Source organism: Cupressus sempervirens, chromosome 1 (assembly GCF_028749045.1).
Source record: "Cupressus sempervirens isolate cs-2001-9-10 chromosome 1, ASM2874904v1, whole genome shotgun sequence".
Taxonomy (NCBI): Eukaryota; Viridiplantae; Streptophyta; class Pinopsida; order Cupressales; family Cupressaceae; genus Cupressus; species Cupressus sempervirens.
In genome coordinates this window covers 631,450,503-631,469,318 of record NC_143118.1, presented here as the reverse complement: position 1 = coordinate 631,469,318, position 18,816 = coordinate 631,450,503, and the positions used below count along the sequence as shown (strand labels likewise).

The window sequence follows — 18,816 nt, the reverse complement described above, 5'->3', positions numbered from 1 at the left end:
ACATCAGTTGGCTTGTAGGTGTCTGGTACATAAGTTGTGGAACTAGATTGTTCGAATACCTAGCGTTTGGGGGTCCCATCCCTTGTTGGCCCCATTGCTTCCCTATTTCAATTGCTTTAGTGTAAGCTCCATTCAACGTTGTGGGAGTGGGATTCGCTATACTTGTAAACATAGTTGTCTCACTGTCTAAGGCATTGTAATATGCTTGCAAAGCACCTACTCTTGCATTGTGTAAGGGGCTTACAATCTTGTGTAGGCCTTGTGGAAATGATTGTTGAAGGAACTTATTGATCCTTTATCGTGTCTCATGATGTCCACAACCATCCTACGCAAGTCCAATGGTGTGGTGGGCATGCAAAATTTTGTAATAAACGCTGCTTTGAGTTGAATCCATCCTGTTTTAAATGACACCGGCAGATTGACGAACAAGTAATAAGGTTCCTCCACCAATGAGTAAGTGAAAACCCTGTATGCTACATCCTCATGTAGAATCCTTCTGTTGCACAATGCATCTTCAAATACTTTGATATGCTCCTCTGTTGTACGATTGGGGTCATTAACAAGGAACTTGGAGCAGAATCCCACCAGATTTTTTGGTAAGTCATGATATTGTTGAAATGAAATGGGCGAGGCATTGTTTTGAATCCATGGTGATTGAGCCATCATTGCTTGATTGACTTGAGCTTGAACTGGCTAACTACTTGAGGAGCTAGCCAAACTTGAAGTATTAGCTACCCAATGATTCCTTGCTTTCCTGTGAAATTGCAACTCAACTGAATCCTCTTCTTGGTGTGGTGTAGATCTCAGTACCCTTTGCCTCCTATCTAATTGTAATTTCTCAAAACTTTTGGGGGAGAAAGACCTAATTCTTCTATTCAGCTTAACTATAGTTCAAACCCGATTGATTTTGCTAGTTTGAATTTTCCTCAAGAGTGGCCTGAGCTTGTCTTTGTGCTTTCTTTTCCCTTTCTAGTTCTCTTTTATGTTCCAACCTTTTCTGAATTCTCCTTTCAATAGCTCATGTTTTCTTTTACTCTTGATTCAATACGTCAATGGTGTCCAAATACTCTCTAGTATTCTCACTTTCTTCCCAAGTTGTTGAGCACAAAGTGGCTACAATATGATCTTGAAGCATTCCCCAAGTTGCTTTAAGTTAATTTGATCTAGGAAGCACCATCCTTCATCATAGTTAACTAGCAACAAGTCCTCAAACAAAAACATTATCACGCCCTCCTTCTAGCACCAAATAATGTTGATGGTGCAACGATGGAAGGTGCATGTTCAAATGACTTATACCTTTGATGATTTTTCTTAAATGAACTTCAAATCAGCCCTCCTTCTAACACCAAATAATGTTAATGTTAGTTTTGTACCACTACATAACATATAGCAATTAAATACTTGATATGGAATATCAAACACTCAATCACTCTCTTGAAAAGTAAATACTCATGAAGAACAGGAGAAAAAATCCAAGGTTCCTTACACCTATGGATACTAAATCAGTTATATTAATGGGATTTGTTGGTTAATCATGTAGGCAGGCTTACGTTGTTCTTTTAAGGATGTTGGACTTTTGTTGTGATGGTGATGAATCTAGCCTTGCAATGTATAATAGCGCCAAATGATGTTGATGGTGATGATGGAGGGAATGTCCACCAAAAATGCTTCTAATTTTCAAACTTTCTTCTTGAATGAACTCCAACTACTAAACTACTTGCTACTTTACCTCTACTCCTATGAATGGAAAGATTAGCAAATGGACGGAGATCAAATCTGAAGAAAACTTACTAGCGGCTCTACCTCCATAGATGCAATGATTCAAGGGAAAAAGACTAGATTACCACGCAAGGCTTCCTAATCAGCTGCTAAGATGCTAGTGGCCTAGTTTATAGATCCCTATCAAACATCCACTAATATCACCATACAACTATCCATCTATTCTTACTCTTGCTTAACAACTTTCTTGAAATGAAATCTACTTTAACAACTTTAATGGAATTTAACTCTAACTATTGGAAGTAGAAACCATGCAATAACACCAAGTGTTCTTAATCACCACGCAAGTCACAACAATGAGAAAGCAAAGCAATTTTGTTATTATTTTAAGCAACAATTTTCTTCAACCCCTTACAAATGAGAGCAAATGACCTTAGATAGGCCAAAATTACAACCAATGGTAGAGATTAAGAAGCAAAATCAATGATCCAAATCGAATCCCAAAAACCCTAACTAGGGTTGCCACCGCATCGGCCAATGAGAAGATGTCACCTCATCAATGGACCAATGAAAAAAGCAAAAGTGACAACCAATGAGAAGGCACCAAAATCCAATCTCATCCAATCTCAATCCAAACTCTATTTCATTGACATTCTCCTCTTTGATATCTTTAAAATCAAGTGCAGCCCCAACATTGCTCATCATGGTTGAAATGGAAGTATCAACACCTAGGCAGTGTTGTGCAATCTCATTCTGTATCTCTTCAAGTATCCTTAATCTGATAGTCAAGGCAACATACCAAGACTCCATTGTACTCATTCCTCCTTAATTCTTTCCAAATATCTACCCGGTAGCCCAATAAATGCCCGTAGCCTGAGAATGGCTAAGTCCTTGACTGGAAGGAAATCCTTCCACTCCCCTTCAAATGTTCTAAATTTGTTTCTAATAGCCACCAATGACTTGAATGTCAAGATAAAGGAAGGCAAGAATTTTTGCCCATCTTGAATTATATCATTGATCCAATCTTTGATTTCGCTCAACTGAGCCAATATCTCTTCTGTGTTGGTCCCACTGTCTTGCAGAAGGGCTGCCTAATGCAACTATTGGATTGGCTGGCAATCTCTCCAATACTTGTTTTTGGCCTACAATTTTACAATCCTTTCGTTTGCCTTCCTCAACCTTTCTCTAATTGGAGCCATGCCTTCCTAGATCTCCTCACATTTCATGTTATCTGTGATTCTTCCCAAGTTATGCTCTACTCTCATACTCCCGGGCTACAATCTCATCCACTACCGTGCTAACCTTTGGTATAGCAATCTTAACTTTTTAGTGAATCTCATCATCACTCCTAATTACCTTTACCACCGCTTTTGCAATTTGTTTCTGTTTCTCACTATCCTCCTATTCCACTAACCCTTGAATATCTTCAACAGTTCGGACAGTCACCACCTCGCCTCTTGGCATAAGCATTTGCTTTAACCATAGCAATGCAGTGCATCTCCCCAAATCTGGATTCGGTTCAACTAGCAAAGCATCACCAACGGCCTCAGGCGCTTGGCTTATTTCCTCAATATCAATTGGCCTATCCTCTTCTTCACTAGTGACTGTCATACCATCTCCATGTTGGTTCTCCAAAAGAGGAGAGTGGTCAGTACTATCACTGCAACCACTTGATTCCTAATCAGAACTCACCTCTACCAAGACCCTTTATCCACTTGTATTAACCAAGGTTACCAGGAGATGGGGGTACTTGGAGACTTGGGAGACTGGTACTGGTACTGGTACGTCAAATATTCAAAAAAAGGAGACGGGGGTACTTGGAGACTATCAATTTTTTTTTAAATTAACATTTTATTAATTTTTAGAAAATAAGTAACATGACAGAACATTGAAAGAAAGAACATCAAATATGCCAAATAACAATAAGTTTTAAATTTTAATAAACAAATGTCAAATGATATTGTATCAAAGAGTCCAAGACTCCAAAGTCCAAACTCATACCACATATTTCAATGTTTCATATTTGACTGTCATTAGTACTACTACTACTATAGTTTGTTACATATTGAAATCCAAAAATATCGATAGTTTTAATGCCAATGGCAAATGCTGATACACAAACCAAAACAAAAATCAGAAATCCATCATTTATGCTGCTATGTTTTGATCAACCACATAAATTTTCTCAGCACAAAATTCAGATATCTATCATCTATGCTGCTATGTTTTGATCATCCACATCAAAATCCTCAGCTAGGGTGCTATCCAGATACTCATCACTCTCTAACTCAGGTTCCTCTGATGGTAGTACAATTGGAGGCAATTCATTAAGGCCATCTGGTTCAACCACTTCATCCCCTATGCCTGGAAATTCTCCATCATGTGCAATTTGTTCCCATTTTGCTGAAGGACCTTCTATGTATCCTGGATCAACATAAGAGAGAAGACGCAGAGCACTATGAATGCAGACCAAATTCTCTGCTTTCTTTGACCCTAATCGGTTCCTCTTTTGTGAATGAATAAAACCATAAGTACTCCAATTTCTTTCACAAGATGAAGAGCTAGCTACTTGTGACAGCAATCTGATTGCAAGCGATTGCAATTCAGGTGTTCCATCTCCATGGTTCCACCACCATTCTAAAGGGTCTTTCTTTGCTTGCATATCATATAAAGCCTCTATTGAAGCAAAATCACCTTGCCCACGTGAAAACTTATTCCATTGAGTCCTTATGATTGAGGCATCCTCACCTTGACCATATATCTTTTTTACTGCAGCCCAAAATCCCTTCATTACCTCTCTATCATCATGTGGAGCCCTCTTATTGGTCTGTTCTGTATTATGCCATTTAGGATTCAAGGCATATGCAGCACAATGAAGGGGTGTGTTCAGTTTGTTCCACCTTCCATGTAATTTTTCTTCTATCGAAGGATACAAAGCAATGTCTTTTGCATCTGCTATTTTCTTGACTCTTTCACACATAGAATCTATTTCCTCATAAATTTCACCCAAACATGGCTTGTTTGAATCTGCAAATTTAATCACCTCACATATGGGCCGAATGAAGTCCACAACAAATCAAACATCAGCCCAAAAATGGTCATCAAGGACCAAAGCTCTCACCTCAATTGCAGTATCTGAGGTAGATTGTCTCCAACCTGCCCATGCATCACTAATAACTGTAGAACACAAAGCTCCTTTAACTTCACAAAGACGCTCAAAAAGAATAAAGTAGGAAGCAAACCGTGTATCAGCGGGTTTGAGAAGTTCCACCTTTGCAAATTTACGGTAAATAGCTTGTGTATGGCGATGGTTGCAAATGAACATCTGTATTTTTCTGCCCTTCTCAATGAGGTCTGAAATCCATTCAAACTTTCCAATATCTTTGAGCCCATTATTCAATGAATGCACACAACATGGTGTCCAAAATATATGCTTGTACTTATTTTGCACCATCATACCTGCTGCTTTACAAACAAGGGCAGCATCAGTGACAACTTGGACAACATGTGATGCGCCCACCTCCTCAATGCTGTCACATAGCTGACTATGAAGAAATTCTGCATTTTTTCCTTGCCCTGAACAGTCTATTGCCTTCAAAAAATAAGGCCCTTTGCTGCATGTCACCATCACATTAAGCAATGGACAATTTCTTGCATCTGTCCACCCATCCATCACAATACTACATCCTTCTATAGACCACACTCTTTTCATTGGTGCAGTTAGTTGCTCTAAACGAATTTTTTCTTTATCAATTAGAGTTGTGCCAAGCTTTTCAGATCCTGGGGGTTTATAACCAGCTGGTCCATTATTGATAGCTTGGACCATCTCTCCATAGAACGGTGAGCGAGCGACATTAAATGGTATTCCATTTGCATAAAAGAACCGTGCAATAGCTGCATCAACTGCTTCTCAACCTTGCACATCAAATAGCCTGCCAATGGGGTTTGAACTGCCAATATGTGGTCTCTTGTTAGATTGTTGTGCTGCTATATCTCCAACTATAGAAGACACATCCACCTCTCTCTCTCTATTCTGATCAGCAGTTGCAAGACTTGCCCCTGTTGTTGAAGCATGAGAGGAGCTCATATTATAAACTTTTCCTTCAGCCCTTTCTTGCTCCCTCACAGCCTCATATCGTTCTATTTCATTCACACAAGGATCAACATATTTTCCAGGTTGGTGAAGGAAATGAGCCTTCACCCTCATGTAAGAACCTAGCCATGCCATTGTACAAAGTTTGCATTTGATTGTTGCTGTTCCACCTGAACCTTTTGGTCCCAGAACACGGTTGACATACTTCCACAGGGGATACAAGCCTTGTCTTCCCCCACCCGACATTTTGCACAGTAAACATTAAAAATTAAAATAAAAAACCTATGTCAGCATGTTTGATTATTTTAGGCTTTAGCTTTTGTTTTCTGAGTTTTAGTTATGGCAAATGACAACCAATAGCAAAAAAGATGTTGAAACTTTGTTTTATAATAGGAAATGTGAGACTAATGACATTCATGATTTGAAATTCAAATTTCATTTCATTCTTGAGTGTTTTAATTGCTTTAAAAAATTATAATTTATAAATAATCAAACTGTAATGACATTTATAATTTGAAATTTCATTTCATACATGACTATTTAAATTGCTTTAAAAATATATAAATAATAAATATCCTATTTGATAGTTAAATTCAAATTGTTAACTCTATAAATTTTTATTTTTATTTTATAATCTCATTTTTTGAATTTATATTTATAATATAAATTTAAAATATATATTTAGATCTCTTAAAAATTGCAATAATAATTTTTATTTTTTAATTTTAACTATATAGCTTTTACAAATTTAATAATTTTAACGTATATATATTGAAAATTAAAATCAATTTAAAATTCTTAGCCTTTAGCACTTCAAAATAAAAATTAGTAAACTACCAAACTTAATAGTTAGTTTTATAGCTTAATAAGTTTAACTTTTAATTTTTTTAAACTATATTTATATTATATAATTATAATAATATAAATAAATACTACATAGTTTTGGTATAATTTTACAATGTATATCTATTATTTACTTTATAAAAACGATATGTTTTTTTATTTGCGTTTGGTCTGATGGGTTTATGATTTGTTTAAATTATTTTTCGTCTATAATTATATAATATATACTTTTAATAGTATTCACTATAATTTTATAAAATATTATAAACTCAATACTGTTAGTTTTTAATTTTAAACTTTAATAGCTAAAAACTGGAAACCTAATAAACTTTTAATTTTTTAATTTAAGAGCCACCACACAAGAACTTCTACCTTTTCCTTCTCGTCTGCAACTCGCGTCTCCAAATTCGTGCTCGTCTGCAACTCGTTCGACGTCATTGCAATGTTTATCGTCTGCGACTATAAACAAATTCATCTGCGACGTCACTGCAATGTTTATAACAGTATAACTTTATCGTCTGCGACGCGTTGTTTGCGACTTTCCTAAGCGTCTGTGCGTCGTCTGCTGCAAAAACGTCGCTTTTGGCCGAATGAACGATGGGGTTTTAGGTCAAAACTCATAGTTATAACTTATGAGTTATTACAATAAACTATATGTTTTTTCCCATTCGCAATTCACAAAAGACAAAACTATCGTGCTTTTTAGGTCATTGACTTTTTATTTTCGTTTTTTGGCTTTGATTTTGTTGGAGACGTTGAAAAATCAACGAGACTGCAGGAGACTTCATTGCCCGCTTCTTGAGCACCCACTAAGTCTCCTGAAACGTTTCGGAGACCAGAGACGAGTCCCAATACCCGAGACACGTCCCAGGGGTATGGAGACGGGTCCCCTGATAATGCTGGTATTAACCTCTTAGCTCCTAGCCTCAATTATGCTCTCCCTTGACAGTGTTGCAATCTGTCTCTTTAGTGGAGGTTCCTGATGTTCTTTACTTTTCTCAATCTCCAAATTTCTCTTCTTGCTCTTAACTACTCTTTGTTGCCAGCTACTACCCCCACCTTTTTGTTTGACTAACTCCGCCGGACCTTCTTCCTCCAGTTTCATCTTCTTGTAAGTAAGGCATACCTTCCAACTTTGTAATTGTCTTAACTTCTCATTGTACCATGACTCGGTGTGTAGATCAACTGTCCTTGTAACTGCCTCTAAGGAAGGATCCTGATGATCATCCCAATCTACTAGACCCAATTCCACTCCATCCACTATATCATAATCTTCCCTTAACACATTTTCATCATCTTCCAACTCATCGGGAACATCAAAGTCTCTCCATCTGATTGCCATCATCATGCCCACTGACAATCTTGAGAAAGCTAGCTTCCTCACGTGAAAGTCACCCTGTGCATTGGCCCAAAAATCTTCTATAGTAGGAATATGTTTGAATGTGTTTTCATGAAATGCCTTGATAAGACCATTAGGATTGAATCCTTATCTTGCTCTATACCATCCTAGATGATACCGTTCTAACTCCTCCATAGCTACAAAGGCGATGGGATTGGGGCAAGTATCATTGCCTATTACAAATTAGAACGTAATCCTTGTCTCACCTTTAAGTTTCATCATTTTTTCATAATGCTCGAGTTGCCTAGCCAACTCCATCAAAACTATCTTGTCGAGTGGGTACCTTGGAAGTCTCCTAGGACAAACTATACTTTCTGCTACTCTAATATATGTGAATTGTGTAAATTGGATGAACCAACTCCCATACTTCTTAACTTTTGCTTTAGCTTTCGATGAGAGCCTCCTAGTAGGTGTCCCTTGTAATATCATTACCGTCTTCATGGCAAAGGTATCATAAAACATCTTATAATCTTTGGTGTTGTACAAATGAAGCTATGGATAGCACTCATGGACCAAACATTGCCCCGGCCATTGCCAATCACTCCTAAGGCCTTAAGTCCAAGATTTTCATATAGTCTCAAAAATCAGATAGAAATGATAGGATCCTATGTAGAATTGTTTTTGAATTTGTATCGTCCTTAGTTGCAACTGTAAATTTTCACTTATAATTCTAGCCCAATCAAACTTTCTCTTTCCATTTTCAATTTCATCAATAAAGTAGTACATCCAATTCTCGAATTGCATACCTTGAGCCAGGCCCATTATTTGGCTGAAAACCACAATAAGGTCACCATACTCTGATTTGAAATTTGACTTGGTGAGCTTTGACGACTTGGTAACTCCCCTCTTGCCTTCATGTAACGAACTCTACTTTAGATGAATGAAGCAGGCCTCCTAATTATCCTGAAAGAACTTGGTTGTTTGATCCATCATTACCATTGTCATGGCTTTATGTTGGGGAATATTGAGTACTTCTTCGACCACTTGTCCATTGATATTAGCCAACACTCTCTTCCCTTAATCAAAAATGGACTTGGTCACAATATCAAACCGGGATGCACACTCCATTACCAATTTTGGACAAAGCAAAGTATGAGAGAAAGTTGCCGCGTATACAATTCTGCTCTTATAGATCTTCTTCGCCATGGGGGATTGTCTTTCAATCTATTCTTCAATTATACCATGTTCACTGTGTTGATATTGGTATCACTTATTCGCCTCACTTTCGAGAAAAAAGTGGTCTTAGGCATTATGTCTTCCTTGTCTTTTTTGGTATTCATTCCCTTTGGGTTCTTGTTTGCACTAACATCCACCATCCTAAACACTTATTTCAGCCCCTTCATTCTAAATGATATGGACTACACTTATCAATCTCCAACCTTCTTTCCACCGATGGAATTTAACTTATTTCTGCCTCCCCAAATCCTATCTCTACACTTATCAATCTCCAAACTTCAATCCTAGGGGTGGGACTACCACTTATTTCTGCCTCTTTGTTACTTTAGGATGGACTACACTTATATCTCCCAACTTCAATCCTAAGGTGGTCTAGCTTATTTTTGCCTCCTCAAGTGTCCTATCACGAAATCTACACGTATATCTCCCAACTTCAGCCTATCAATGGAAATGATGGAAGTGGCGGATGAAAAGTGCAAGAAGATAACGGAAACGAACCAAGCAAGAACAAGGAGTAAAATTTGCCTTTAAAACCAATCTTCACCCCACAAGATAAATGAAAATCTTACCTTAAATTTGCCTTCTACCAACAATCAGGCCCCTTCAAATTCAGATCTGATCTCAAAGGTTTCAATCCTCCTCCAAAATATGATGCCCTAGCAAATGAATTGCTTGCAAAATCTGCCCTAAATCGGAATGTCAACTTCCCAAACTTGCCTTCAAATGCAAAAAATCAGACCTTAAATAGCCATAGCTAGAGGAAGAAAATCGTAGCCCTAGGAGGAAAAATCAGACCCTAAAAAATTGCCCAATCTTGCAAAAATCGGATCTGCTCCTCCAAAATGGCCTTAGGGCAGAAATTACCAAACTTGCAAAAATCAGATCTGCTCCTCAAAATCACCTTAAGGCAGAAATCACCCAACTTGAAGGAAGAAATCACTCAATCTTGCAAAAAGAGATGGAAAGAATGAATGAGGAAATAAGAGGGCGGCGGCCCCTTCTTATATCCTCCAATTTATCTCTAGAGTGGGCCGACCTGCCTGGAGGGAAACAAAATTTAAGTTACACCTCCAAAAGATGGCCCAGTTTTAAATAAAACATGAAAATAACTAAGCCCCATAGTGAAATTGGCCCATTTAATTGTCAGTTTGATCAGAATTACAAAATAGAAACAAGGTAAGCCTAAGAGATGTCAAAATTTTCATTTAACAACGTATTGGTAATTAAAATATCATTAAAATCGAGTTTAGCAAGCCAAAATCAATTTTCAATTTCAAATTACCAATTTCCTTTAACATTTCTAAAATCTTCTAGGCAATATTCAAACCAAATTAATGAAATTTTGCAATTTAATCCAATTTCAATTTTGCAATACACTTTGAATTTTTTTAGAAAATAAATCATTTTCCTAGCAATCGAAATTCAAACTCTAAATCCAATTTCAGTATCAACATTTCTTTTCACCGAAAAATTTCAGCATTTCCAAAACAACTAAATCTAACAAATTCATTTTGAAAATGCTCAAGCTCATACAATTATATCAAATTTTCAAAGAATCATCTAAGTCCAAAATTTGCAATTTTATCCTACCAGATATCATTTTAACCACTGAAAAATTTTGTTGAAACCTGTTTGGACTAAGGACAAAATCACATGTTCTGGAAAATCAAGTTTTGCACCGAGTGAAAACAAATCAAATCAAATCCTGGCCCAAAGGCGTCCAAGGTGTAAAATTGTCAATTCAAAAAAAAACCTCTGGACCACTCCAAATTTTGCTAAGGCAACCAAAAAATTCCAAAAATCCGTGAAAATTGCCGAGGCTTGCTCGAAAAAGGGGGTCCCCAAAAATTTTGGGGCGATCGTGTGAAAACCTCACAACACTAGTTTGGGCACATATTTCGATATAGGGCACATGGTGGTAGAGGTAGTTGAACCTCAAAAAGAAGAAAGAATTGAGAACTTAGCTCCTTGTGATTTCTAGATAAAATCAATTGATATAGGTCATCCAATCAATGACTCTATAGTCAGTATATCGAAATCTACAAATTACAGGATTGAAGACAGATTAGAGGAGTTGAAAGTAGCAAAGGAAACATTGAAGGCTTCCAACAAGGAATTAGTTTATATCAGAGCTATGCTTGGACCTTTGGCTATTGTACCAGCGGATAGTGCTTCTCCAAGCATGTTTGATCCAAGTGCAGAAGAAAATAAAACTTATTGATAGAATTGCAATAAGAGAGGAAATTTAGACATATTGCTCAGAGCTTGGATTGAAGATCTTTAGTCACAAGGTCCCCCTCTAATTGAGAATTTGGGCAATTTGATTTGGGATGCACACAAATTAAGGGAGGCAGTGTCTTCACAGCAAGTCTCAATGCCAACATGGTCCAAGAAGCTTAAAGGTGAACTAATACTGATCCAAGAAATAACTGACATGAAAGTTGATGTTGCCTTCAGTCTTGGCATACTCAGAATTGGCAAACAGCCCTTGCTTCATTGGAAGCAATCAATTGAGTTCAAACATGAGTGTCTGGTTAAAGCCAAACAAGAGTTGAAAATGGTGTATGATGTTGTGAAAAAGGTAATTGAGAAGGTCTACATGTATTCTAAAGACTTGCACACGGAGTCACACGTCAGTACAAATAATCAACTACTAGACATTGAAAGGATGAAGGTAAAGTTCCTTGAATTCATAGATGAGTCAACTAGCCACGCAAACTTTCAAGATTCAAAGGTTTTAGAGTTGGTTGCTATTAATGGAACACTGAAAAGAGCGTCAGAGAAGCTCAAGTCTAAGGTTACCACTGTGTAGAATCTAATAGAGGACCACAACTACTAGGTGGTGAGAGCTACAACATTTACATCCCAGGTGTCAAGGAGATAAGGATGATGTTGGACACATTGAATACATGTAATGTTCCCATGCCTTACTTCCGTCTGGAGATTGTCCCAAAACGCAGATATCTAGAACAGAACAGGTCATATAGTTGTGAGAGAGAGGCCTAATGGTCGTACGATTGTGTGAGACCCTGATGGTCGTACGGAACTGAGAGACTTAAGGCTGTATGGTGTTGTAATGCACGATGGGGTGGAATGCTGATTACTAACCGTACAATGATAGATAGTCGTACGGGAATGAGGAAGGGCTTACAGGACTGAGAAATCCGTACATGAGATGAATGGACAGCCGTACGGTGTACTGCCATACGGTGATATTGCTTGACAAGGAGTATTCGTACAGACAATTGGAAGAAGCAAGGAAGTCGTACAGTAGCTTAGTGTAGTGTAGCCGTACGGTGAGCAGGAGATGGGAAATTGCAAGGGGGGTAGGATATTAGACTGAACCGTACGTTGGGAGGAGAGGCATAAACAATCAAGTTCTATAGCAATGTAATTTGCAAGTGGAGGGAGGGAAAGTGTCGTACACCATCAACTATTAATTAATGACAAACAATAATGTAAACACCATACAATGACCATACCAGTTCGGATGAACATTCACCAGATTGATAAGAATTGCAAATAATGAGAGCACTCCAAATTGTCAGATACAAATCAGTTGAACATCGACAAAATAGGGTGAGGGTTGAATCCCACCGAAACCACACGAGCCAAATAGGGATGATCTTTCACCTCTAAAATGGTGAACAATTCCGAATTCCAACAAGAATCCGCAGTACAGAGAGATATAATCCAAAGCATGCCTACAACTTTCAACAAGCCGCACTTAAATACCCATCGGGAAAAAACTTTCCGAGGGTGTACAAAGTTAGCCGACAGCGATACAAACTACGAAAACTAAATAAAAATGGGTCCAAGATAAAATAAATCAATCGGCTTGTTACAAAGATTAAATGAGTACTTTTATTTTATGACGGGGACATTACAATCCTCCCGTCCCAAAATTTGTTTGTACTCAAGCAAGTGCAGTGCCGAGTGTTGGAGGATGTGTTCGCCTTCCCACGTTGCGTCGTCTAGTGGCAAATGTCGCCAACGTACCAAGTACTCCCTAACGGTTCGGTTCCGCAGGACCTTTCCACGCACTTCAAGAATCTCAGCAAGTTCCAGAATGAGCTTTCCTTCCTCATTGAGTGGCGGAAGGTCGGTAGTGATTGTGACATTTTGCCCGATAGCCTTCTTCAGACAGGAAACATGGAAGACATTGTGAATGCGGCTACCCTCCAGAAGTTCCAGTTCGTACGCTACCTCACCAATGCGACAGATCATGCAGTAGGGACCATAAAAATGCGGCTTCAATTTCTCCTTTCCTGTTCCTTTTAATGAAGACTGTCGGTATGGCTAAAGCCAGAGATAGACCAAATCCCCCACTTCAAAACTCCTCTCTATTCAGTGTCTATCCGCGTACACCTTCTGTCGATTTTGTGCTTGTTGCAAGTTTTCTTTCAAGCTCCTCAGAATGTCTTGTCCTTTTTGAAGCCAATCCTTCACCCTTGGAGCGTGACTATCGCCCAAAACTGTGTCGATGAAAGAGAGTGGTTCGTGCCCTTACAGAGCTTTGAACGACGCCATCCCAATCGACATGTGATACATGGTATTGTAGCAATACTCCCCGAGATGGATCCATTTTACCCACGTGCGTTGCTGAGCTGAAACATAGTTCCATAGGTAGCCTTCGAGCCATTTGTTCACAATTTCAGTTTGGCCATCTGTCTGTAGGTGGTAACTCATGCTCGATGATAATTATGTCCCTGCCATCTGAAACAATTATGTCCAGAAGATACTGACGAATCGACCATCCCGATTGCTGACGATGTTTCGAGGTAACCCATGCAGGCAAAAGACTTCCTGGAAAAATAGTTCAGCAACTTGTGCAGCCTAAAGGTCCGAGAGAATGGCGAAGAAGTGAGCATACTTTATTAGTCTATCAACCACCACAAAGATGCAGTCCTTTCCGTTCACCTTGGGAAGATTTGTTATGAAGTCCATTGATATACTTTCCCACTTATGTTCAAGAATCAGCAAAGGCTGTAACAGTTTGGCAGGAAGAGTGTGTTCGGACTTGTTTTGTTGGCAAACCATACATTCTCTAACATGCTACAACACATAGCCTTTCAGTCCCTTCCATGAAAATCTCTCCTGAACACTTCTGTAGGTTTTAAGGAAGCTGGAATGCCCAGCCAAAGAGGAGTCGTGCACTTCCTTCAGGATCTTCTGCTTCAATTTGGATTCTGGTACCAAGTATATTTGGTCTTTATAGTAGATGATATCATCTACCACTATACCGATCATCATGGATGTGGTCATCCATTATCTCACAGGCAAATGTATTCTTGGAATATTCTACCAACAATTGCGCCTTCCAGTCAGCTGAGATCCGGTCTAGTGAGCAGATGGTGGGTTTTTTGGACAAGGCATCTGCAACAACATTGTTCTTCCCTTTTACATATTCAATGTCGAAATCAAAAGATTGAACTTTGCTTACCCACTTTTGTTGTCGTTCGCTCAAGTCCCGCTGCTCCAGGAAATATCTCAGGCTATTGTGATCCGTACAGAGAACAAGCTTGGTACCAACCAGATACTGGCAGAACTTGATCAGTGCATTTACGATGGCCAACATTTCTTTATCATAAATAGAATACAGGCGTTCTACTGGTGTAAGCTTCCGGCTCTCATAGGCGATGGGGTGTATGTCCTGCATCAGAGCCACTCCAATGCCCTCCCTAGATGCGTCACATTCCAAAACAAATGGTCGGGTGAAGTCAGGCAGTGCCAGAACTGGGCAAGTGCTCATGGTCTCTTTTAGCTTATCAAATGTGAGTTGTGCTTCTTCATTCCATTGGAAAGCCCCCTTTCCACGTCAAATCCGTTAAAGACGCACTGAGCTGAGAAAAACCTTTAACAAATCTTTTGTAGTAACTACATAATCCGAAGAACCCTTGCAAATCCGTGACTGATTTTGGGAGAGGCCAGTCGAGGATAGCATGAATCTTCTCCTGATGCACTTGAACCCCGTATTGACTGACGACATGCCCCAATTACAATATCTCTGTCATCCCAAACTCACATTTGGACTATTTGGCGAACAAGGACTGCTCCTCCATGATACTCAAAACCTTGTTCAAATGCTTCAAGTGCTCCTCCCATGTCCTGCTATAAATAAGAAGATCGTCAAAGAATACCAATAGATACTTACACAACTGTGTTGAAGATGCAGTTCATGGACGACTAAAATGTGGCAGGTGCGTTGGTCAGACCAAACGGCATGACCAAGAACTCATAGTGTCCGTAGTGGCAGCGGAAGGCTATTTTCTCCACATCTTCTTCCCTCATTCGGATCTGATGGTATCCAGAACGAAGATCTATTTTTGAAATATAGACCGCGCCATGTAGTTCATCCAGCAGCTCATCTATCCTCGGAATGGGGTACCTATTCTTTATTGTCCTTTTGTTCAGCGTGCGATAGTCCACACACATGCGCATCATTCTATCCTTTTTGACCAATACCACGAATGATGCGAATAGGCTAGAACTGGGATGGATCCATCCTTTCTCAAGCAACTCCTGAATTGTCCGTTCGATCTCATCCTTGAATTTCTTAGGATGGCGGTACGGTGTGGTTATGATTGGTTTTGCCCCGGATTCCAACTCTATTGTGTGTTCAAACCCCCGATGCAGTGGTATGCCAGGTGGAATATCCATGAAAACTTTTTCATGCCTACTTAAAATATACTGAAGTTCATCATCCTGTGGAGGTGTTTGGTGCCCCTTCATTGGTTCCATCGAGATAAAACAATGCGCAGCCCACTCAACATCATCGTGCCACAAGACTGCCTCCATCCAATGCACAGAAACTTCCTTCAGACCTTCATTTGCCATCCCTCGGAGGACCACCTTCTTCCCGTCAACCACTAAAGTGAAGTCCATTTGCTTGAAACTTTGCGTGTACTCATCAAGCGTCTCCATCCACTGTATGCCAAGAATGACTTCCATGTCAACGAGGTCCACTATGAAAAAGTCCTCTGTCACTATGTGATTTGCCATCGTGATGCTCAGTTGAGGAACAAGGTGCATGCAGGGCAGGAAAGTCCCTCCTGCAACCTTGACTTAAAAGCCTGCATGTGCTTCCGTCAAGAGATTCCTTCGCTTTACCAAGGAAGAGTTTATGAAATTCAAGGTAGCTCCACTATCCAACATCACCATCACCCTTTGTCCCTGAAGGATACCCCACACACAGAAAACTGTGCACCTCGAACTGCCAGCCAAAGCAATGGATCCTCCACGTTGTACCAAGGCAGCAATCCTCTCTGTACGGTTTAAGTTGGCCACGTTGATGTCACCACTAGGTTGGATATCTTCCACTGGCATTTCTTCTTGTTCCTATTCCTCCTCTTCATCAAACATTACCTCGATGTAATGGATCTTCCCCTTCCCGAGGCATTGATGGCCAAGCTCCCAAGGCCCCTTGCAATTGAAACACAACTTCTTCCTTTGGAGTTCTTGTTGAAATGCTTCATCCAATGATGGCTTCTTGGGCAAAGGTTTGTCCCTTGGAAACATCGGTGGTTTCGGATGTGAGTAACTCCGAGATGGTGAAGATGATGCTGACGACGATGCCATGCTTCAAGCCTTACTAATTGCTTCTGACAGGGTTGACGGATCGGACTCCATTTCAGCACAGACGTGGGTGATGAAAGCCGATACCTACTTTCAACTGAATCCTATGCCTGAAGAAGAAGCTATGAAATTCACCACGTTGCACTTGGAGGGTGTTGCACACGAATGGTGGCACCACGACACTATCACACTAGGGCATGATCAAATAAAGACCTATGCGTAGTTTACAGAAAGATTAATAGAACGATTATGGTGTACGGCACTTTCCCTCCCTCCACTTGCAAATTATGAGAGCACTCCAAATTGCCGGATACAAATCAATTGAACATTGACGGAATAGAGTAAGGGTTGAATCCCATCGAAACTACATGAGCCAAATAGGGAAGATCTTTCACTTCCGAAATGGCAAACAATTCCGAACTCCAACAGGAATTTGCAGTATAGAGAGATATAATCCAAAGCATGGCTACAACTTTCAACAAGTTGCGCTTAAATACCCATCAGGAAAAAACTTTCCGAGGGTGTACAAAGTTAGCCGACGGTGACACAAACTACGAAAACTAAATAAAAATGGGTCCGAGATAAAATAAATCAATCGGCCTGTTACAAAGATTAAATGAGTACATTTATTTTATGACGGGGACATTACAATACACACAAGGTTGTTGCAGCAAAAAAGAATTGGAACATTGCAATGCTTCTCATGATGACCTCCCAATCCTAGTTTTGTCATTTATCGCTCTCTGCTTCCTCTATTTATTGTAGCTAAATATAGCAATTCGCCTCGCATATGTGCGTTTTGTAACGGATGATTGTCAGTCAATCCTATTTTGAGGTATTCCTATTCTAATGCTCTGAAATGTAATCATGCGATGTAACCGGCCAAATCTAAGAGGGCCTATAAAAGTAATTTTCAAAGTTGAATAGAAGATCAGCAAACTTTTGGTGTGAATCAGTTGTGTAGTTCCATCTACCTGGTTTTCTTTGAAAGTTTGTCACTCATTGCATGTTAAATTAGATTTTTGTGGAATTGAAGGACAAATGTGTATGGAACTGTTGATTTCTTGCTAGATTCCATTTTAGTAGTGTTATCATTAAAAGGCACCTCCATTTTGCACTTTTCATACGCAATTATGTTTCTTTTCCATTGTTGCATGTCATATTAGATTAAGTTTGCTGAGAATTGGAAGACAAATATATTTGTTATTGTTGATTACTTGTTGGATTCCATTTTGGTGAAGTGTTACAAGTAGGAGCAACTCTGTTTTACTTTCTCACATGCTTTTTTGTTTCTTTTCCTTATTTGCATTGCATCCTTGCACTCAATAGAGTTATTAATAGGAGTAAGGGTAAATAAGAAGTTAAAAGTAGGGTAAAAGAGCTGAATGATAATTTATAACAGTCACTCCATTGGGTGTTGTGGGCTGTCCAAATCTCTCTTATCACCTGTGGTGCTTGCAGTTGTGGGCATCCTGGTCAACCTCTATTGCTCTCAGGTTAAGAGCATCCCCCCCAAAACCTCTAATCTATTAAAAACATCATTCATTGCAAATCTTTACGGATATAAGGGAGTTGTACCTTTCAATTCAGGGGAGGTGACACTAGTGTGCACTAACCCATTCTGTTGTTGACATCCTTTTGTTCCTCCAAACATTGGGCAATTTAAGAGTCAAGGTATAAACCAAACTAGGAGAACAAACTTTTAACCAACACATTCTAATATATAATAAGACTTGGAAGATCATTCGAAACATTTGAAACATGTGGATGAGGTGTTGGGAATATTTGAGTGACTTTCTTTCCATGCCAAAGCTTCCAAGTGTGAGTTTGGTTTGACAAAAGATTTGTAAGTGGAATTTGAAACTAGTGCAATAGGAGTTAGTGTGGATGAAGAGAAAATCAAGGCTATCCACGAAAGGCCTAGACCCATTAATTTAACACAGCTGAGTGAATTTGTTAGGTTGAGCAACTATAATAAAGGTTTGTAAGAGGATTTTCATAACTTGTTGCT

At 39.2% G+C, this 18,816-nt stretch overlaps 2 protein-coding genes across 9 annotated transcripts in view; both read right to left on the bottom strand.

The window, feature by feature from the left end:
• The window catches only part of LOC149579504 (methionine aminopeptidase 1D, chloroplastic/mitochondrial-like), a 180,321-nt gene that overhangs the window by 140,165 nt on the left and 21,340 nt on the right, over window positions 1–18,816 (bottom strand). The window lies entirely within an intron of this gene.
• LOC149579508 (uncharacterized) lies at window positions 4,796–5,545 on the bottom strand. Its single transcript, XM_089801982.1, has one exon. It carries the CDS (start codon window positions 5,543–5,545, stop codon window positions 4,796–4,798), a length of 750 nt encoding a protein of 249 aa, XP_089658108.1.